The 23,056-nt window shown below is 46.8% G+C and overlaps 1 protein-coding gene across 1 annotated transcript in view; it reads left to right on the top strand.

The window, feature by feature from the left end:
• SHB (SH2 domain containing adaptor protein B) overlaps positions 1 to 23,056 on the top strand; it is a 146,569-nt gene that overhangs the window by 102,784 nt on the left and 20,729 nt on the right. The window contains exon 5 of the mRNA XM_048850381.2: positions 4,781 to 4,900. Within this exon, the coding sequence (XP_048706338.1) occupies positions 4,781 to 4,900 (120 nt within the window). The remainder of the gene's footprint in view (positions 1 to 4,780; positions 4,901 to 23,056) is intronic.

Here is a 23,056-nt window from a genome sequence, read left to right as displayed (position 1 = left end):
TCCGTATCGATCATACTGATAGGCTTGAAATACAATAATAAAAGCCCTGCTTTAAAGTCTCTCTAATAGAAGATCTTGTTTATATAGAAAGTAGTCATACTGTTTCCGATATTCATCCCCTTCCACCTATCGATGAGAGCAGTCTCTGGGTTAACCTGGCTGGACCTGTTACAATACCAGGATAAGGAGAGGTCATCAGAGCAATGGTGATAATCAGCTATGGGTTTATTAACTCCACACCTGCTCCTAAGGCACTCTGGGAAGAGTCTCCAGAATCTCTCTCTCTCTCTCTCTCTCTTCCCACTACAGGGATGCCTCTTGTGTTCCCTGTGCTTCCATGTCACCCAGCGGATGACTGAGCAGAGCTGCATGTGTGGTTATGAGTGGTAGAGTGATCTGGTACCATACGTATTGCTGCAGATACTGCTCAGCCATGTGGCAGCACGTTCTGCAAGTGGGATTTGCATCTCAGGTTCTCCAACCCATCCGCACAGTCGTGTTACCCCTTTGGCATCACCCAAAGCTTTCAAGTGGCTACACATTGAAAATGCAGAAATCTCTAATCTAGGAAACTGCAACCGTCAAGGGTCAGTCAACACCTCTGCTATAAACCCCTGGCTTTTACAGGACTATAACTTTGGCTATAAAAATTCCCTCTGGGATTTAAATGGTTTTAGCCAAGAAACTACCATCAATTTCATATGACAAAGTTAGATAAGAATCAGTTAAGTAGTTTGGACTCTTTAAAGAACACGAAGTTTAGTAGGGTGGGGATGGTAGTGTAACTTGGAACATTTGGTGGGCGAGTAAAACAGGACATGATTTGAGGTCAAGATTTAGTGGATAATTTGAAATGCAACAACTGTGTTAAAATAGAAAGTAAAAACCAGAGATCTGGCTGTACTTCTGTCTTCAGTTCATTGGGTGATGGTCAGATATTTATACCAGACTCCTGGTTCATCAGCTTGATGTGAAATCCAAGATTGAATCCCTGCAAAGGAGCAGCTTCTGACTTTGGGAATATAGTAGCACCTTGCTAATTTGCACCAATAACTGGGAGACCCTTTGCAACTTTCTGGATTTTGTGAATTGGCAAATGTAAAGGACTGAAGCTGTGAGGTGCTGAGAAACCTCAGTTCCCATAACTGCATCTCCAGGATCAAGCCTGAAATGAACAAATCATTTTTTAAAAGCAACAGTAACGTATCACAAAATAGGTGAGCAGGTAGTTTTTTTTTTTTTTTTTTTTTTTTACAAAATATGCTGCAGTACATCTTGAAATGCAAGCGTAAATGATTGGTTTAAATTGAGTCTTAGTAAATATGACACCTTTCTGCAGCATCTGCTACTAAATCTTTGCTGAGAAGTGGAGAGAGACAGGGTGTGTGTGTGTGTGTGTGCACGCACGTTCAGATTATAAAGTGAGTAGATTAGTGCAGGGTATGTTGGCAAGACACAAATGTCCGATCCAGCTAAGAATCAGGAAATTACTTTTAGATGCCTGGGGTTAAGGGAAAAACAAACCTCTAAGCACATGTACCTGGCAAGTCAGAGACCTGAAGAAATTGAGTGGAACTGCTCCGCTTCTCCCATATACGAGGCAAAAAACGAGACAGTGAAGATGATGATGTCTCTTCTGTACTTCCTGCCTCTCACTGGAGATGAGCTCTTCCTTCCTCCCTCCCCACCCTGTAAATAAGGTCCATTGCGGCTACTCTAGTCCTCCAGTGCCCAGCTCAGAACTGTGAGGAATGTAATGCTGCATAGCAGGTGAGCTGCAATACATGGACATGGCAGGATGAGTAAGTGATGCAACTACCTGGGCTTCAGTGGTGTTATAGCTGCTTACACCAGGGCTGAATTTGGCCCTCACTCTACGGGCATGTTTACATATGGTGGTGTTCCCGATTAACTCCATGGCTGGATGCTGTTATTCCAGATCTAGAGTTCCTTGATCCTGTTTAGCTAATAGCCGTTTAGCTACGTTAATCAGGAACCATGCCATTCAATGACATGAAGATTCAATTGTGCAAAGTGAAAAGGCACAGCATTAAAGGCCTGATCTACTGCACTTTGCAATCAACGGGAGTCTCTCTATTGACTTCACTGGGAGCTGGAACAGGCCCTACTCGGGTAGAAATACATGTTCACATTTGAATGATGCGGACAAGTTTTAGTGTTTTTGCCATACATTTTTGCTGGGTCTCTTATTCGCATCCTTATGAGACTTGGAACTCTAGAGCTTCTTCTGTTTTACGTGTTTATGCAAGCATACTTGCTGGGGCTATTTCACTGCTTCTTGGTCATGTCATTGGCAGCTGAGTCTTGACATGTGTGAGGGGGTTGGGGGACGGGGTGTTTTAGACATTTGAAGAATAGACAACCCCAGTGCAAACAAAATAAACCTATCCATTGAGATTCTAATGCTGCCTAAGGACACACTGCCATGCTAAAGCCTAACCTGTAGTTGGCTTTGGAAATCTCTGCGGTATTTGGGTGTCTAGTTTATATGGCTATACTATGCAAAGTAATACACTGACTCCCCAAAGCCCCATTAGCAATATTTATCTCTGATACAGAAACATAATCGCCATCAGCAGTTGCCCCATGTCGGATCAGGCTGCTGTTTTCTCCCATCACATTATAAAGCCCAAATTCTCTGTTGCAACCCACACATGAAGCCGTTGCACAAACCTTGCTCGCTTGCGCACACTCTGGCTTGCACATTCACACACGTCTAATGCAGCTGCCCTGGGCCGGGAGGTATGCATTAAGCCCTATGGCTATAGCTGAAGTGTGTAGATTTCAATCTCATCTTAATGGGCATTGTCCTGTTGTTGGCTTAGATGTTTTGTTTTGTTTTATTTGAGGATTATTAATTTTTTTTGATGAATGGCAATGATATTTTTTCAGAGCACCCTTCCCGATTCCATTGTTCTGTCGCTTTGTGAAATCTGATAATGTTTGTGTTTTCTTCTGGGCTCAGATCACCTCATCCATTTGATAACACTTCTTTCAATTCAGTTCTCAGAACCCTATCAGGATAACCTCTAAAATTCTTACTGAGAAATATCCCCTACCTGTAAATATCTGATGGGGAAAAGCCTTTTCTGCTCATTTTCATCCTCCTTTCTCAATACTTCTTGTGACTTCATTTCACGGTTAGTATAGGCTATTCAGGGTCTTTACTCTGCTCTCTGTCCTAATCCCTCCATCGGTTGAGATATTTCATTTCTGGTGGAGACTCTGGGTGTAACAAGAGAGGGTGACGTGATGACTATTTAATACTAGCAGCAAGCTCGGTTTAGTGCCTTACACCAGATTTCGCTAGCAGGATTTTTCATAGGGCTAACGTTACCACACAGATGTTGAGGAGCATAACGGATTGCCCTCCAGGGAATCTCTCCGGCAATGACTTTGTTCAGTGGTAGTGAGTGCCGCTCCCTTCTCCGAGGAAGTTATTGGGGTAGTAAATTTAAAACAAATAAAAGGAAATGCTTTTTCACACAGCACGCAGCAATTCATGGTGTTCAAGGCCAGTAATATTTTGTAGTTATGCTTGATAAGGTGGGGGGAGGGAGGGAGGGATCAAATTTTCTGCATCAGGGTGTCAGCTGCGCACTGCAGAAGTAAGGAAGAGATTCTCCCTGTGCATGCACATCATTGCACCACTGACCAGGCATATCATGTGTCTGGTGCAAGCGGGGAGGTCTGCTTTCCTCTAACGCCTTAGCTTGTGCATTATGGGACTAGTGCAACCTGATCCTCTATGGCAAATCCTAGGGAAACCATGCCCCCACAACCTTTAGTTTGCAGACATGCTTGCAGATGAGGAAGGGTTAATTTCTCCCTCCCCCGCCTTCATGATGTAATTAACGAGCTTTCAGAATGCCTGACTATTTAATCTCTCCTTAAACGAACTAGCCCAATAGACTTATCCAGGGGGTTGAATAAAAACATTCTGCATTGTTCACAGGTGCATTTAGAAAGAGTGCCTTTGGTTTAGCGCGTCTGTTAAGGAAACGGGCACACCTATTTCTCATTTCTCTTTCATGTTTTCTCATATTTCATATATAGCATTTCTATTATATAGCAATCCTGATGTTCCGTTTTTGTTCAGTTTTTACCCCCCAGTTAGATTTATACAATTGGATAATTTCAATTATTTAAACTACCGATACACTCCCTTCTGTGGGTGGCAGGAAGCTTGTGTGGGTTGGAGACCAGAGATTTTCACTTCTCTCCTATCCTAGGATTGTGGCCATCATTTTCTTACCATGTCCTCAGATTGTGCCATCATTTTCTTACCATGTCCTCAGATTGTTACCAAACACTGCATGAAAAGGTTCATATAGACTCTGCTGGTATATACATCCTGATTTACATTTCAGCCTTCTTGGACGCTCCCAGGAATCATCATCTTAAATTGTAACTTGCAGTGTTGTTTTGGCCAGCTTGATCCCAGGATAATGGAGAGACAGGGTGGGTAAGGTAACACCTTTTACTGGACCAACTTCTGTTGGTGAGAGACCGGCTTTCAAGCTGACAGGGAACTCTGTCCTTTTCACCGACAGAAGCTGGTCCAATAAAAGATATGACTTCACTCCCCCTGTCTCTCTCAAATTGTAATGACAGCCTTCTAGAACATAACCAATGTATTTTATTGGAGTGATCCTCAAGCTGTTAACCACTGATTCAAATTAAAGCACTTATGTGGCTAAATGTTCTGTTAGTTGAATATTTGTTTACTTATGTCTTCATTGCTTTTCCTTTTTCCTAGATGGTATCATGGCGCAATCAGTCGGACAGATGCAGAAAACCTGTTACGATTGTGTAAAGAATGTAGCTACCTTGTAAGGAATAGTCAAACAAGCAAGCATGACTATTCTCTTTCCTTAAAGTAAGTACAGTTCCGTAAAACGTGGTGGGCACAAACTTATAAACAGGGCTTCCTTTGGTGCGACAGAATTCAGTCACTTTTGTGGCACTAGTGAGGCTGGATAATGTACCCAAAGGCACTGTAGAATGCTGACTGTCAGCTTGTGTTGTGTCTGGTGACAGTTCCTGGATTTGGCATTGCGCTTCTGGGGTGTTAAGGGATTTTTAGTCTTTGCTTGGCGTGCTCTTAACAAAATACACTTGGTCTTTTCCAGCTTCTGATTAAAACATTCATGGTCTTTCTGTTTTGTTTCAGCTTTTTAATAGACACCCATTTCTTGCTTGTTTTCTGTTTTCACAAAGACTGTCTTTCTGGATGGAAGGACACTGGCCACAGTTGGCAGACAGGATACTGGGCTAGATGGACCTTTGGCCTGACCTAGTAGGGCCAGTCTTATGTTCTTGTGAAATGTACAGTTGGGGGAAGCTGGTGTGTAGATTGCAGTGCTGAGTGAGAGATGGGAGGAGATTCCTAACAGCTAAAGGGTCACACTTAAGGCCCATGGAACTCCCAGATTAAGTAATTATCTTTTGTGCTGGTCTCTTCCATGCTTCCACTTAACAATTCTTCCCTTCCTGGCTTGGCTCCTTCAGAGCATGCTCACGTTGTGCGTATCCACTCATCATAGGCTCAACTGGTTTGAGCGTTCATGTCACTGTTCCAGCAGCTAAGGAAATGCTGTGTTAACCAAAGTCACAACCAAACCCTCTTTGCCTGCGTACGGCAGGAAGAAGCCCCTTCATGGGCTACTCAGCCCTTGGGTCTGGGCACGCAGGCGTAAGGAGGCTTATTTACACCCTCCCTGGGACGGGTGCGGTGGGAAACAGGTCTGTGATATGGGCAGGTTGTAAACGACTATGCCTCTGTCGGAGGATACGTCAGCACTGCAGTGGGACCCCCGCGGTTGGCCTGTGCCAACTGACTCGGGCTCACGGCGCTCGGGCGAGGGGCTGTTTGACTGTGCTCTAGGTGTTCAGGTTCTGGCTGCAGCCTGGGCTTTGGGATCCTCCCACCTTGCAAAGTCCCAGAGCCCAGGCTTTAGCCCGACCCAGTCTCTAGCCTCAAACAGTCCCTTAGCCCGAGCTCCACAAGCCCGTGCCAGCCTCAGGGGTTTAAGTGCAGTGTAGGCATACCCCGATTTGTGATGCTTCCTAGGGCAAGTTCTGGGATGGTGCAGTAGGCCCATTCCTACTCCATTGGGGGGGAGGGGCACCTAAAGTGTCACAAGGACTCCACACTTGTACACAACTCTAGCAGTTAGCCCGTTTCAAACCTCCTACCCTTAAAGCTACAGGCCAAATACTCGGCAAAGTCTATTGACTTCATGTTCTTAGATTTGGGTTTATACTTCCGTTGCCTTCAGCAGATGTGTGCCAATGTGCACAGGCTGAGGGTCTGCCCTACAGGTTAAAAATATGCTGTACAAGAATATTAAAATCCAAATTCCTCTTTGTATGTGTGTCAACACTCCTGTCACACACAGGCTTCCACTGTGGCTTTGTGCTGTCGTGTGCAGAGACCCACCCAGAATAGCTGGAATGCAGTTTCTGTGTAGATGATGTCCTTCTCTGATCCTCACTTGTCTTCTGTGGGTTGTCAGTTATAACGATTCCTCTGGTTCTCTGAGAACCTTGGAATGAATGACACCTGGCTCTGCTGATTTAAGTATGTTTAAATTATACATTTAATAGATTTTAAGGCTAGAAGGGAACACCAGGATCATCTAGTCTGTTTTTCTGTATGACACGGGACAGAGAATTTCAGCCCAACGATTTGTGGTCAAACTAGAGCATAGCTTTTAGAAAGACAGCTAATCCCGTGGTAGCCTCCAGATGATGGAGAATCCACCATGTCCACTGGGAAACTGTTCCACAAATTAATTACCCTCGCTGTTAAAATTTTGCATTTTTATTTCCAGTTTGAATTTTGCTGACTGAACTTCCAGTCATTGGATCTTGCTATGCCTTCGTTTGCTACATTAGTGAGCTGTCTGCTATGAGTAACTCCCTGTGTGGGTATTTAGTCTGTGTTTTAAATCACCCCGTAACCTACTCTTTGATAAACTAAATAGCTCGAGTTCCTTTAATCTGTCATGATAAAGTACGTTTTCCAGACCACGGGTCATTTTTGTAGCTATTCTCCAAACCCTTCCCAACATGGGAATACAGCAATGGTCTCACTAGCGCAATATACACTCTAGCAAGGTAATACCACCTCCCTAGTCCTTCACAATAGCGTTAGGCTGAGAATTGGCCCCCTCTAGACATAGTTCCCCATTAACAACTGCGGTTTGAGGCTGATCAGTTAACCCTTGTAAATCCCTTTAATCTGAGTTGTGCTGATTTTTAGATAGTTCTCCCTTTTCAAGGAGAATGTTGCGTGGTGCTAAGTCAGCTGTCCCAGGATATTCCCTCAGCACGGGTCCTGTTGTCAGCCACACTTGTACTCATGTCAGAGAACAATAACATTCTTTCACAGAACTGTTTTTTCCAGGAACCCACATTGGTGGTGGTTAATTGTATTATCATCCTTTCAACTCTTCCATGGTGATCCTGTAGCTGCCATTCCATGACTTAGCCTGATATTGGATCCTGGGCAAACAGGCCTTTAGGTTATGTCTACACAGCAATTGAAAACCCATGGCTGGCAGGGCTCAGGCTAAGGGGCTGTTTAATTGCAGTATAGACATTCAGGCTCAGGCTGGAGCCCTGGCTGTATGATCCTGCAAGGTAGGAGGGTCCCAGAGCTTGTGCTGCCCCAAACCCAAATGTCTACACTGCAATTAAACAGCCCTGTGAGCCCCAGTCAGCTGTCAGGGGCCAGCCACGGGTGTCTAAATGCAACGTAAGCATACCAGAGGTTACCTGGTTCATACCAATTGCCCTTTCTAAATATTGGCAAAGCACCAACGTTCTTCCAGGCCTTTGGAATATCTCCAGTTCTCCAAGATTAACATCAGTGCTCTGGAATGCTCCTTTAAAATTCTTGGGTGCAAAAAACTGGTTTTAAAAATGTTTGTCGTTGGCAGACAAGGTTTTAACATCCTCCTTGGCTACTGTTGGACTGGAAAGTATTTCATCATCGTTATATGGTGAGACTGCATCATCCAGCTTCTTCCCAAATACAGAACAGAAATCCTTATTGAACGCTGCTTCTGCCTTATCCTCATTGTTGTCACTTTTCACATCTCCATCGAGGAGGGGACCTATACGTTTGAATGGGTTCCTTTTGTTCCTGACATACTGTATTTAGAAACATTCCTTCTTTTTGTCCTTAGCCCTGTTAGCCATGGAAAAGTTTGATACCTTTTAGCTTCTGACATAAATCGCCTGCATTTCTTTAACATCGGATTCCTATTTGCTGCCAGCTGCCTCCCTGGTTTTCCATGTATTAATGTGTTCTTTCATTGTATTGCATTGCTGCTTTCATATCCCCTCCTAAAGAGGGCTGTTTAACAAAATCATAGACTCATAGAATATCAGGGTTGGAAGGGACCTCAGGAGGTAATCTAGTCCAACCCCCTGCTCAAAGCAGGATCGATCCCCAATTTTTGCCCCAGATCCCTAAATGGCCCCCTCAAGGATTGAACTCACAACCCTGGGTTTAGCAGGCTAATGCTCAAACCACTGAGCTATCCCTACCTCCCTAATAGCCCTTTGGCTGCTGAGGAACTGTCTCTCTTTGGGCCTGAAGTAAGATGTTCTTCTGGACCGTTCCCAGGCATTAGTTACCTGTCTCTGTTGAATTATTTCCTCCCATTGAGTTTTTTCCCATAATTATTTTTAGCTTTTGGAAATTGGCCCTTTTCAGGGGCCAAACATATATGGCTGTTTGGTTTAATTCTGCGTGCCCGAAACAAATGTAACCAGGTCATCATGATCGCTTACACCTCGGCAGCCCACTCGCTTCAAGTTCAGTGAGTAATCTCCGACCTGCCTCATTGACTTCACTGCTGCTCCTTCCCAGATCCTCATTACCGTTTATCTTGTGGTGCCGCCTGCTTCCTTCATTCTTTTTGTTGGAGAATGAAACAAAGTGCATGTGTTCTGAGTATTTTGCCCTTTTCCATCTGTATTATTGAACTTCCTCTGTATTTGGTAGTAGCTCTGTATTTCCCTTTAGTATTTGTTGCTGTCCCTGATGCAGGTTTTAAAACCTCACACTAATTCTGTGCTTTTAGTTTGGTCATTTTTAGCTTCATTTGGCAGCTTTCTTTCAGTTTTACTCCTACCAGGCTTCACTGCAATTGCACGCTCATCTATTGTAGTTCTGGTTGTGTAATCTTGGTGTGGCTGTCCTGTGTGCCTTCCAGTTCCTACTTTCCAATAAATATCTGAGTAGTTTAGAATCCCTGGGGAGTGTGAGTCCTGACGACTTTGTTGCTCTGTGTTCCTGGCGTAGGTTGTTTTTCACATGGGTTTGATGTGTAGCATGCATCTAGCGTAACTGCCTTGCCTTCCTTTTCCAATGCCCGCCAGTAGACTTCTGCTGTTACTCTTAGACCCTGATCCAGTATTGCAAACCACATGACCCCACCCATGCACTCACCTAGAGCCCCTTTGACTTCAGTGGGGCACTGCATGATTGCAGGGGCCCACCTGTGTGGCTCTTAGTGCAATTATCTGGATCCTGAGACTGATGTAAAGAAGATGAAATACTAGACCCCATTGATTTTCCTCCCTTGTTATCTCTTTTATAGGTTCTAACATTTTATACCGGGGTGTTCAAAGAAGGGTGAAAGAGCTAGGCTGCTAAAACCCAGTGCCAGCCACCTTCTCCCTTGAACGGTGTGAGCCCCAATCCTGCATATCCTTACACATGCAAGTACCGTAACTCACAGTTATGGTCCCAAGGAGGGTTACTCCTGTGAGTAAAGTTAGTCACATGTAGAAATATTTGTAGACTGGGGCCTGCGGTGAGTTCAGAACTAATTGACAGCTGGTCTGGAAGGGACCGCCCTTAGCACCATCAACAAGCTGTTTTCTCAGTCAGAGACCATAAAAGACCAAGATCATATCAGAGTTTTCTCTCCCCTTCCTTTTCTAAGACAAGTAAATGAAGTGCAGCCATCTGGCTCCTGGATGGTGGTCACAGTGACCCTCCGTATGGACATTCCCTGACCCCAGCTGAGCCAGACCTTTCTTCATAAAGTTCAGCCTGCTGCTCATTCCCCTCCACCCCACCCCACACATACAAACCGAAAGTTTCAGAGTGCTTCACTGCACAACTTCAATACCCCGCTGACCCACAGGAGAGCAATCAACAGTTACAGCGTAAGGACAACCGTTGCAGAAACCAGCCCTGGATTCAGAAGGATGCTCTGTTTCCCCCTGCTAGACAGACACACAGGCATTCTTGGAGGTGTGTGGGGTGGGGGTGGGGGGTTGTAAAATAAGATAAAACAGAATATAGTGTTCGAGGCTCTTGAATGCTACTGTAAAATAAATGTTAAATGTGTACAATATACAAATAAGATTCAGTGCTGAGCCTCTCCACTTCGTAAATTATTTTAATGTTGCAATTATAAAGATGTAAATTAGGAACTGTCAGCTACTACCGTGTTTGTTTTAGTGCATTTGGTAGCCTAGTATAAACAAACATGGTAATTAGTGATGATATTCCATTTATGAAAAACAACTTCAGTGTACATTATTAGTTTCCGAAAGACATGCCTAGTTTATTGCTGTCATTAGTGAGATGTACCCTCCAAAATAGTTGTTGTTATTATTAATAATAATTAATAATAAAAAGCTCTTCTGTACCTCAGTTGCATCTGAGTGTAGCCCTTGCTCCGTGTTTGTTGACCTGGTAGGTCAGGGGTGGGCAAACTTTTTGGCCCGAGGGCCACATCGGGGTTTGAAACTGTATGGAGGGCTGGGTACTGAAGGCTGTGCCTCCCCAAACAGCCTGGCCTCTGCCCCCTCAGAACCCCAATCCATCCAACCCCCCCTTCCCCCCCTCCCCGCTCCTTGTGCCCTTCCACCCCACCCCCGGACTCCACCCGATATCCAACCTCCCCTGCTTCCTGTCCCCTGACTGCCCGCCCCACACCCCCGCTCCCTGACAGGCCCCCGCAGGACTCCCATGCCTATCCATCTGCCCCATCCAACTGCCCCCTGCTTCCTGTCCCCGACTGCCTCCCGGGACCCCCTGCTCCTTATCCAACCCCTCGCTCCCCGCCCTCTTACCATGCTGCTCAGAACAGCAGGAGCTCACAGCCCTGCCGCCCAGCCGGAGCCTGCCGCGCTGCCCGGGAGGAGCAGCGAGGTGAGGCTGCGAGGGAGGGGGGACATCAGGGGAGGATTCAGGGACTAACCTCCCTGGCAGGGAGCTCAAGGGCCGGGTAGGACGGTCCTGTGGGCCGGATGTGGCCTGCGGGCCGTAGTTTGCCCAACTCTGCAGTAGGTCATAGTTAGCTGGGAAAGAGAGAGACTCTGATCAGGGAGCAGCTTACTGTCAGAGTAATTAGAGTGTACCTGCGCTCAGAGTCTCTGTTTTAAGACTGTATTCTGCCTTCCAGCTAAATTGAGACCCATCCCTGCCCACTACTTTGGCACATGTTGCACATGTAATTCTTATCAGGATGTCCTTGGGAAGGTCTCCTGAGACACGTCATAGCTCTGCTTGCAAAGTATTGGTTGGTGAATTTAAACGTTATTTTACAAAGACCTCCTTTGAGCTGTCTGGAGCCAGTGTTGTTGGGGTTTTTTGGGGGTTTTTTTTGCCTTCAGAGAGTAGACCGTTACAGATTCACACTTGGCCACCCATCTGCTTTCAGAGGTGGAGTGAAGTTCTTGTCTGTTAGTTCACAGAATAGCTAGTAAGAGCCTGATTCTCACTGCGAGAGAACAGGAATTACAGGGGGAGTGATTTTACTGGCCTGGAAGGATCAAAGAAAGCAGACTTGATGTGCATCTGTCAGTCCTGAGCTTCATTTTGTACTAAATTGGTAACAAACTGTGAAACTGACAGTAAACAAACATCTCCATCATAGTTTCATTGCCAATTAGTCACATATCTCTTTAATCTCAAGGAGCTAGTTTTGCCTTTGGTGTTATTGGCTTAAAATACTGGCCCCAAGAAATACTCCACTTTGACAAAGAATATGGCCTGACTCCTTTCAAATAAGATTTAAAAAAAAAAAATCTCTTTCAAGGCACAACGGTTTTCAGACTGGTCAGTCTTAGGTGTGCTTTTCATTACTGATACCTCACAATTTAATTGCAATGGAATGCTAGAAGGACATCTTCGGATACCTTTCCCACCCATCCCCACCCAAACCACTGTTCACTAATTGGCTGTATGGCTTTAGAGAGAAAGGAGCAACAACAGGAATTCAAAGGTAGTCCAGCAATGGCTTCCTCATTGATTTATGCGGTGACCAATTTTCCAAGGGGTACAGTAGGCATGTTCCATTCAGTTATGGACAGTCAGCTATAACTCTTGGTTTGTAGCTACTGCCCTCTTGAGCGCAAGAAACAAGAGTTTCTTTGTAAAAACCCGGTAGCCCTTTATTTGTTTTACAGAATAAACCTTGTCCTTGTTAATAAACGTGGGATCAGAGAGCCATTTCCAGGTCTCACTTCTTTTGCGCTATATTAAATAGATGCTTTCAGTTTTCTGACACCCCTTTAGATAGAATGTGAACTTGAACAACTGCAGTGTGTAGTTGGTTTTGTATCGAAAGGTTTGCGCATAGAGGCTAACGATGGATGTTGGTCTGTATATAACTACGGCTGGAGCAAGGCAGAAAAATGTTCTTCTGTTTTGTTTTGGACAGACCTAGGGATCTGAGGAAGCATGAGTTGTTTTATTCTTCAAGTCTATTCTCTCTAGGTTCTTTTTCTGTGCTCATTGCTCTAATATCTGAGCTCCTTCCAGTAGTGCATTAAGCAATATAAGTAACATCTGCCATGTGGTATTAATTCTCTCCTCCTCTCCCACAGAAGAGAAGTAGGTGCAGTTGAGTGTCTTGCTTTCGGAGTGTGGTTTTTAATACGTATTTAGCTCTGTATTTATATTAAAGAAGGCAGATCAAAGAAATGTGTCCACCCCTTGGAGTGGAAACATGGGAAGATTTGTGATGGTCGTTCCTTCTGGGGGATTCGTTCCAGAGTCTCAGACCAGCCCTGAGAAAGTCCCATATCCTGCACAGATGAGCTTTGCCCCTATTAGCGAGAGTGCCGTTGTGCCATGAGACCAGAGTTGTTGACCATGGTCTTCATCCCAGAGCTTTAAGCTGTTTGACGTGCCCTGGGCCCAGGCCCTGGCGCGCCTTTTAGATAAGGACTGAAGCTTGGAGCTAGATTGGGAGGTCAGTGTGTAGGGGAGGATGTGCTCATGGTAGTCTATGCTGCTGAGGAGATGCACTGCCACGTTCTGTACTAGGTGGAGTTTCCTCTGAAAGCTTCGTGCCCATTGCTGTAGTCCAGCCAAGAATAACAGGCCAGGTCGTTGTGTGCCAGGATGGGACAATCTCTCCTGGCCAAGCAGAGATGATAGAAAGTGTTGCTCACAGATGCTGCTATGTGAGAGCTCAGGGTCAGTGACGAATCCATGAGCAGCTCTCCTGAGCCAGGGGCCTGAATTGACCAATAGTGGGTGTGACAGGAGACTGCACCATGGCTGCGAACTCTTCCAAGTGCTTCCCTCTGCCCGCCTGCATCACTTGTCTTACTCACGTGCAGTGAGAGCCAGTGGCTAGGTGGTGGTCAGGAATAAGAGTAAATTGTTGGAAAACGACTTGAGAAGGCAGCTGTGCCCAGCTAGGGAGAGTGTTTGACAGGGTTCTGTGAGATTGTGGAGAGATGAACACTTTTGTTAAGAGGACAATGACAGTCTTGTATTTCAAACTACACGACTGGGAATCAGGTGATAAATGTTTATTTCTGGTTCTGCTACAAACTTCTGTGTGACCTTGGGCAACGCACATAACTTCTTCTTGCTTCAGTTTCCCCATCTGTAAAATGGACATTGATACATCGCTATCTGCTGGAGCTACTGTGAGGCTTACTCCGTTAATGTTGGCAAAGTGCTTTGAGACCGTCTGACAGAAGGTGCTGTGCAAGTACCAGGTATTACAAGGTGGTATCCGATGCTTTGAGAAAACCTGGCATGGGTCTCGTCTCATAAAATGGGGGTGGGGGGTAAATCGTGATTTTAAACGGTCTCTGGGTGAACCAGTCTAGTGCTAGTGTGAAGCTGGAGGCTATCTAGCAAGTCAGCATGGTACCCTTCCCTAAATGCCCCCAGAGCTGCTCGCAACTTGGGAAAAGCACTTGACTCATGTCAGGTTGCTGTTATTTACCCAGTCTCCATGTGGGGATTTCTAAATCTTCCCGCTGTGACCCTGTAGAAATGCAATATCCTGTTGTAGCGATTGGGGGACGCCTGGATCCAAGGGCTCTGGTCAGTGTTTGCAGAAGTGGCCGTTGGCTTCGGTGCTTTATTTGTTGCATAACTTGGGGCACCCCAGTCCCAAAGCTCCCTCTTACTTCAGGAGGAGCTGCGGGGGGGGCAGGCGGGCAGCCCTTCTGAAAGTCAGGTGGGCACAAGTTGGAGCACCCAGAGCAAGAGATCCCCTTGGAACAGCGCCTGAGAATTAATATTACAGCTGGTATCATTTGCCACTGCTCTGCGCCCCTGTATCCAGGCGCAGGAGGGTCACCCAAATGTGGAGTGATCAAAGGAAGTACCATGGAACTCCACATGTGCACCTCTTTCTGCTGCCAGCAGGGAGCACGGGAGGGGAGAGGGGTCATTCCCAAGGCTTCTCTGCCCTCTGCTGTTCACTAGCTGTTACACTGGGCTGGTGGTAGTCAGCCTATGAGCGGGGAAGGAACGGTGCGCTCCTCGGCCAGGGCAGCATACCAGGCCCGGTCTCCCCATTACTTGCTCCAGGGGTCCCTTAGTGGGAACAGGCACATGGTGATGTCTTTGGAATCCCAGGGGCAGGAAATCCACCCGAGGATCTGTTGTCTGTGGCTTAGTGGCAGGGTTTTAAAACATCTTCTAGAGTTCACGGTGGGAGACAGTGCTTCCACTGGGACTTCTCTCTTTGCAGTCTGACATAGGCGTGCAATGGGGGTGAAACCGAATTCAGTGTTAGACCAACGCCATTTTACACGGAGTCGTGAAGACAAAAATGGTGCCTTTGCTGTGCGTGTGAAGAGCCCTCCCTTATTCTAGCACGCTTGATTGCTGAAACGGTTCAGTTTGGGTGTTGATACAAAGATGGCTCTGTTAGGACTCTCTGCTGTTTTGTTCAGCGTGCGGAGGGGGAACATGTTCTGAGTAGATTCGGAAATAAGCCATAATTCAGTACATAACCACAAAGATTAGCTTGAAAATGTGTATACGTCTCCAAGGCTGAAAGGATTAACTCTTCTTAACAGGATGAAAAGAGCAGTGCAGATGACAGTGTCCTTCGATGGTGTTACCAAGTATTTGCTGAGATCTGCAGCTCAGGATGCTAGCATGCGACACGTCCACACTGGCTGATTCCAGAGCATTGTCCGAAGTTGTGAAAGTTAGGGGAAAACTGTTTCCAGCCAGACCGCATGCCTGCCCCCGCTACCCTGGTGCTGGGAATGTGGCTGTATTTATGTTCTCGGGTGGGGTGGGGTGTTTGCACCTGTCGCAATGTCTCATTCAGCGAGCTGGTGGCACAGATGATTCTGCCCCCGATTCCTGTGGGAGCAGGATGACGCTTTCTGCCTTCCCTATAGGCAGCTCCGCAGTAGCTCAGTCTACACATGCACACAGCAGTTGCTATAAGAAAGGAGATGGGATACCGTGGTACGAACTTCCTGTGATCATTCCCAGCTTTCACCTCTTCTCGGTGCAGTTCCTTGTTCCCCTGGGGGCTCTCTCCCTGCCTCAACTGCAGGTTCTTGTCCCCCCAGCTCCCTTTCCCACAGCATACTGTCTGCCTCCTTGCTGCTAGGTGCTCTGCTCCCCGCCCTCTGTTTCCTCCTTGTACCTACCAGTGACTGCAGTAGGAGAGCAGACCCTGAGCTCTTCCGCTCTCAGCAGCCCAGTGCTGGGGTTTCCTTCCCCCAGTGCTGAGGGGGGCAACAGCTATTCCACTGGCTGGGGTGTTCCAGAACATCCTCCTGTTGCAGCCTGCGGGTTGGTTGGGTGTTCGCCCTTTCCAGTAAACCATGAGCCACGAGAGCAGCTAAGTCAAGTGCTGATTCATAAATATGCTCCATCGTTAGTGTGATGTTAACACTGTATCACTGATGTATCGTACTGCATCTGTGACAGTGTTGCCAGCCGGTCTGACCGGGTTTGTACCTGCTGTGATGATACGGGCCGCCTTCACCGTGGTGCTCCCCGGATGGGCTTCGTGGAACGGATGTTGCTGGAGGCTACCCGTGAAGGCAATTTCTCAGTTAGGAAAAAAGGTTTTTTTCTCCTGCTGATGATCGCTCACCTTAAATTGGTCACTCTCGTTATACTGTGTATGGCAACACCCATTTTTTCATGTTCTCTCTCTGTGTGTGTGTATATGTGTGTGTGTGTATATATATATATAATTTTCCTACTACATTTTCCACTGCATGCATCCGATGAAGTGGGTTTTAGCCCACGAAAGCTTATGCTCAAATTTGTTAATCTCTAAGGTGCCACAAGTCCTCCTTTTCTTTTTGCTGATACAGACTAACACGGCTGTTACTCTGAAACCAGTTAGCATAGTAATGTCTCCGAAGCTGTTGACAGGGCTAATGAGTAAATGCAAACATCCTGCAAATGAACGCATCCTGTGATCAAACGATATGCTGAAAGTCAGGGAAACACTTCTATGCATTTAAATGCAATCCAGAATTCACTAATAGCATGGAAAGGGGTAGGACCTGATTGTCAGAGGCGCTGAGCAATGAAACCAATGGGATTTTGGGTATTTAACACCTAAAACAAGGAGTGATGAGAATTTGACATTAAACCAATAAGCAGTAAGGAAGAAAATCCATTTCCATAGAGCTAGGAAAGCCAATCTCAGCCAGGTAGCTGTGTGCCAGAAAGAAACGCATGGTATCATTGTTCCTAGGTCACTCTACGGTGTCATCCCACTTCGGTGCGGTGAGCTGCGAAGCCTTCTCTCCACACCTTGGGGAAGGGGGTGCTCTCTAGGGCCTAACCCGAATACCTCTGGGAGGGCTGCGTGGCTGTCAGGCTGGGGGAGGGAAGGGCTTTTTCCTGTCATGTAAGAGTTCTGAGGAATATTATTAATACTTAGGCTTCCCTAGCAAAGCTGGCTCTCCGACTTGACCCAGAGAATGGGTGTTTCATCAGTTCTTGTCTTAGTGCTGTGATTTGTCACTCAGACCTGCTTCCATGACAGACAGCTTGGCTTGAGGCTAATCACTGTTGGCTGACTTGTCCAGGGGTGTCGGGACAGAACCTCTAGGTGCTGGCCTGAGCATAAACAGTGGGGCTTATGATCACTGTCCCCAATGAGTGGGGCACAGTGAAGATGGGGGAGGAGCTGTGCGGAGAGCTGCTCTGCCTGATTGCCACAGCAGCAGGCCGTGTTGAACGCCTCTGGGTTTGTTTCTATGATGCAAATAGCCTGTGTTTGTCAGCTGGTGGGGAGAGGCCAGGGAAGCTGTCCAGTGCCAACACGCTCTGAGTGAGTGTCCCAGCTGCATGAATATGGGGCAGCAAAGTTGATAGGCAATCACAGACCGGTGAGAGACTCCAGCACTGTGTCGGGCCACAATGTTCCCTGCCAGGCACTGGTGTTCATGTCAGAAAACGGGGTCGGCTGCAGAAACATGTCCTCTCCTCTCCTGGAGACGGGGTAGCTAGCGTCAGAGTGGCTGTAATTCTGTGCTGGCTGATTCCCGCGTACTTTCACAGCGGGGAGTGTGCTTCCCTCCCATGCTCCAGTTGGGCAGCAACAGAAACCCTTTTGGTAACTTACAGTGCACACAGACACTCTGGGAGCTGTGCCCCACTGCATAAGGTATTGATTCTTCTTACAGACCAAGCACATAACATAAGAACAGCCACACTGCGTCAGACTAATGGTCCATCCAGCCTAGTGTCCTATCTGCCGACAGTGGCCAATGCCAGGTGCTTCAGAGGGAATGAACAGAACAGGGCAATTACTGAGTGATCCATCTCCTGTCGTCCCATCCCAGCTTCAGATGGTCAGAGCACCTCTTGGGGAATGTTGGCTCTCAAGTGCAGATTGCTGTCCCACGGCTAGTGTCGAGTCCCATTTCCAGGACATGGAGAATGCAACGTTTTGCTTTACAGAATAGACCCCGCCAACGTGGTGAAGTTGCTGTGTTGTGTGATCTTCGTTAGAAAGGGAGCTCTGAGTCAGCACAGCTCATTCTCACTGCAGGGTCAGGGTGCGAAATCGGCTTCCCTCACGCTGGGGCCAGCCACGCCTGCCATCTATGATCACTAGCACCCCCTTAGGAAGGGGTGTTTCATGCTCCCCCTCCACGCCAGCCATCAGACTGGCCCTGTTCTGTGCTCTATCCGGGGCTGGGGGTTAGCAGGCGTCGTGCTGCCTTTGTCTGCCTGAGGGGTCCTGCAGGCAAAACGCCTCCGGAAGCTGCTGTCTGTGAACTGCAGCACCACGGCACTAGCCACCGACCTGGCTTGGTGGCCGTGGGCACGCCAAGCCCTGGAGCAGTTAGCACAAAGGGCTGTGTCGCATTGACAAGGGTGTGTAACGTGGACATGGGGTCATCGGCAGTAACAGCTGGTGCATACACCCGCTTGCCGCGTCTGAGAGCGGGACCCCAGCCGCGCTCTCTAGCCCGTTTCCCCGCCTGGCCCAGGGGGAGCCAGCTCAGAGAAGAGGAGCGGGTGAATGGGGAATGCAGAGACCTACGCCCACTGCTCTAGAACCCAGCAGGCCGGGAGAAGCAGAGGGATATTTATTCCTCCCCAGGTTTGCTATACAGAGTTACAAAACAACACTTCCCCAAAGGCACTGGCAGAGACACCAGTCCAGGCCATCAGTCTGCCGGGCCATTTATCAGGGTGCCGGGAGCCCCTGGTGAAGGTAACTAAGATGGTAATGGATACTGAACCGTGCATGTTCAGCCACGGCTTGAGATTTTAATAGTTAAAAGTAAAATAAAAAACCCTGCAGATCCAGAGTCTTCTGCCAACTTCCATTTAAAGCAGGAGGAAATGGCTGTGATTTAGTGCTGCTGCTGTTCCACTGTAGCCTTGAGGTAAGACGGCCCGTCCAGGCTCTCGAGGCAAGGAAACCTCCATGACTCGTAAATCACCCTCGATGAGTAGGCGTATGGTTCCTCACCGCATTCCTGCAATGGAATAAGAGAATGCACAAGTGAATATTTTCCAAGGTGAGAGCTGAGATGGAAAGATCCGCTCAGTCTTTGTAACATAACATCCCACGAATATTTCTGGCCTTACATCTCATCTTCATAGGCCTTTGTTCTAAGGTAGCAGCTTTAGCTGCTGTATATAGCTTGTTCTTTCTTGTTCCTCCATTATTTTTAGACAAAGTCTGCAACTAGTAGTCACTACTGAAAATATAAAGATGGGAAGCACCAAGGGCCACTGATGTGCATAAACAGCCAGGTGCAGCATCACTAAGTGGTGGTTTCTGCTAATAGTCCATGCACAAGTGATGGAATCTGTCCATAAGAATGTAGACGGTGTGGTCACATACAGGCTGCTAGGTCAGCCTGAGATTAAAACAAACAGGCTGGATCGTCGCCCTGAGAGCGCAGCCCTGGTTCTGGGTGCTGCAGCCGAATTTCCAGGCAAGCTGAGGAGGTAGCTCGGCCTCTCTTTAGATAGTGCCTTGCGTGCTTGGGAGGGCGTGAAGCAGTAAGCCAGCCCCCCAAAGAGATTACAGCTCCCCAAAGCACAGCGGGCTCTGAAAGGCTCCTAGCATCCCCCCTGCGCACTCCCCAAGGCCCAGTTGCAGTTTGGCTCCAAGCTAACAAGAACGTCTCTTCCAGAGCCGACATTTGTGGTTATTCCGTTTCCTCTTTGGTTAATTATCCTCTTGATGCTAACGCTGAGTCATTAGCAGCGTTCTGCCATCTCTTTTCAGATTTGTATGCCCTAAGATCAGTGACTGCACGCCTTTGATGCAACTTCAGAGTATCCTTGTGATTCTAAAAGTAACCCAGGGCTGAAGTCCCTTGAGGCCAGGCTACAGTCACAGCCCAGACAGGCTCTCTCTGTCAGTGCGTTAGAATAAGCTCTCAAGGGGGCAGTTATTGAATTTCTTCTCTGTTATCTAATTGCGTGTCACACTTCGCTGTTATTTCTTCTAAGTGTAATAGATTTGAGACGTGATTACTTCTCCAGATAGAAATATCCGTAATAAACGCAGCTGTATGGAGATGCTGTTAACGAAACGGCTTTTAAATTACTGCAATTCCTTTTCATTTTTTAATTACTATGCTCTGTACAGCACTAAGCTGTTTATCGGTAGCATTTTCCTCCTACCGTGATCCCGTTGAACATAGAGGAGTCTGGCAAACGCCTGATGCGGGTTATCTTACGCTCACCCGGTGTGTCCGAAAACCTGCTCTACGCCCCTGGGTATTGCCATAATATACATATTTAATTCACTTGTGTAATTATAGCCAGTTTGGACTGTAATTAATATTTACACTTTTCAGGCCGTTAATGGACACACTCCTCACTAGGAGGGTTCATCTTTTATTTATTAATGGAAGGAGGATTTTTTAGAAGTGTCCCTTTTCCAAACTCAGTAGTGGATTTCCCATGGCTCCTTTTGATCTGTCCATCTGATGTGGTAGCCATCCTAATGCTCAGCGCTTTCCTGCAGCCATCCCGGAGCTCTGTACAAAGGAGATGGCTTTTTACGCGCGTGAGCTGCGGGAGGTCACACAGTGGGTCAGGAATAGAATCCAGGCGTTCTGACCTGCAATCTCGTGTCCTGGACGCTAGGCTACACTCTGGCCACTACAGAGTGACAGCCCCTGAGCCAGAAAGGCTCATTAAGGGTCACCCATGACCTCCTGCAACCGTAGAAGGCTTGTTGGCCTCCAGCTGCCTGTTCTGGCTGATCAGGGGCTGAGAAGTCTGCTAAAGCCAGTGGGAGGGGGGCTTAGGGGCAGTGAGGAACACCTGAGACCCATACTAGTGGCCCCAAAGAGCATAATGTTTGCAGGACCTGAGGGTGGGGGGCGGACCCAGTGAGTGCCTTAAGAGCAGGAGACTGTTGCCCACTGACTTGGCAGGCCTCCTGCCCAGAACTCCTAGGAGCAGCTGTTTCCTTCAGCTCTTCCAGGGGCAGTTGTCAGCTAATGGCTGATTTGAAGGGTTCCAGCAGTACATCGTTGTAGTTATGGATGTGACTGCATTGTGGTACAAAACCTGTAGAGGAGATACTGGGAAAGCCGTGGCATCCAAAGGTAGATAATCTTCATAAAATTGGATTTTACCCCACCGTATCCCTCCCCCTCCAGTTTCATAGGTATTGCACAGTTTAAAAAATTCAGCTCCTCACAAATGCACTCTAGTGAATGAACTCTCTCTATAAATGTTGATGATTTGTGTTGATGTATGTGTGTGTTGAATTAAAAAAAAAAAAAAGGCAATCAGCTCTGAGATTAAGTAAATTTTTGGAACTGTATTACTAGCAGTCATGCTGCAAAACCCTGTAATTAACGTAGGCACATTCTGGGCCAAAGAATAAAACCAAATCTTTGTTGTGTATCAGTGCATAAATCAATTGCATTAGAGGGCACAGAGATGGAGATTTAATTTAGAGAAAATTTTTCACCCTGTGGAAATAGGTTGTCAAGAAATTGATAGAATACCAGCCAGGAGTGGATTTGCTATCCAAAGTCCAAATTACAAAGAGATGAAACTGACCTTTCTAAATTGCATTTCCAAGTCTTCTTAAGTGTTGTTGAAGCTGAAGGTGCTTTGCATATTAATACATTTAGGAGTGCTACCTTTCCCATTTTTGTTCATTAAAATGGTGCTTCTTCTGTCTGTTTCAATTGGGATTGAAGTGTAATGAGTTGCTTTTGTCCCCAGCTGTTACATCACTCAGTTTGTGACTAGCATTTATATTGCTTTGGCACAAATGTCTCATACATAGTTACGGAAGGGAGAAATGCTGAACTTTAGGTCATCCTGCAGTTGGAACTCTCAAAGGGGCAAGGGGAATTCTGAAGGTGAAATAACAGTTAGTAATTGCGCAACCGTATGCATTTAAAACCGGTGTTCATTTTCATCTGAATGTTGCGTAGATTCCTGAGCATTTCCTATTCAATGAAACATGCACCACTGTCTGTGAGGCTTGGCGGGGTTTTAAATTGTGCGTTTGTGCCATTCTGAGACCTTCCCCGATGTGCTTGCATTTATTTTCTCTATTTGGTGCACTGTGTTCAGATTCCAGGAGAAAGGAAAAATGACACCCAGATTATACATCAAGATTAGGTGTCTAGGATTGAAAGGTCTATTCTTTAATGTCACGTGGCTGCTTTTTTAAAGGGCTAATGTCGGGTTGGGTTTTTTAATTAAACATTGACATGGGGTTCTGAAGCTAGTTGTGTGTGGCGAGTTGTGTGTGGCATCGCTTGGTGATTTTGTTTATTTCACATCATCTCGTTTTTATTTATTGAATTTTAAAATTGCATTGGGTGCACTGTACCGGGAGACTCTGGCTCTATGCCTACAAGTTCCAATAATGTTTCCATATTTGGCAAGAACAATCTGCAAACTACTCTCCCTGTCGTTGCCAAGTGAACATGAAATGTGATGAAAACCAGTCTTGTCATCCTAACTTCACTCAAATGTCATTGAGTAATGACACCATAAACTGCCCCCCCCCACCCCCAGTGTCTCTCTTTTGTGCCACAGGAAAGCCGTCCATGTCCAATCGGTTTGCAGTGTGGGAGGATATTTAGCCAGTGTTGGGGGGGATTTGGACTTTTTATTGTCCTCCCTCTTGGGGGGGGAGTCCGTAGCAAGTTTTGAGCCAGCTCCTTCACCATGCTGCCAGCAGCTCCCAGCCCAGTGGGGGCTGGGCCTGGAATGCACTGCAGGTCCCTGATTGGTGGTTGGCTCTTTGGGAGCCATAGCCAGCGGGTGTGCATTAGAGCTCCCTAGACACCAGCTCCCCAA

The sequence above is a fragment of the Caretta caretta genome, chromosome 5, assembly GCF_965140235.1.
Source record: "Caretta caretta isolate rCarCar2 chromosome 5, rCarCar1.hap1, whole genome shotgun sequence".
Classification (NCBI taxonomy): Eukaryota; Metazoa; Chordata; order Testudines; family Cheloniidae; genus Caretta; species Caretta caretta.
Note: the sequence above shows the minus strand (reverse complement) of the source record. Positions and strands in the feature narration are given on the sequence as shown.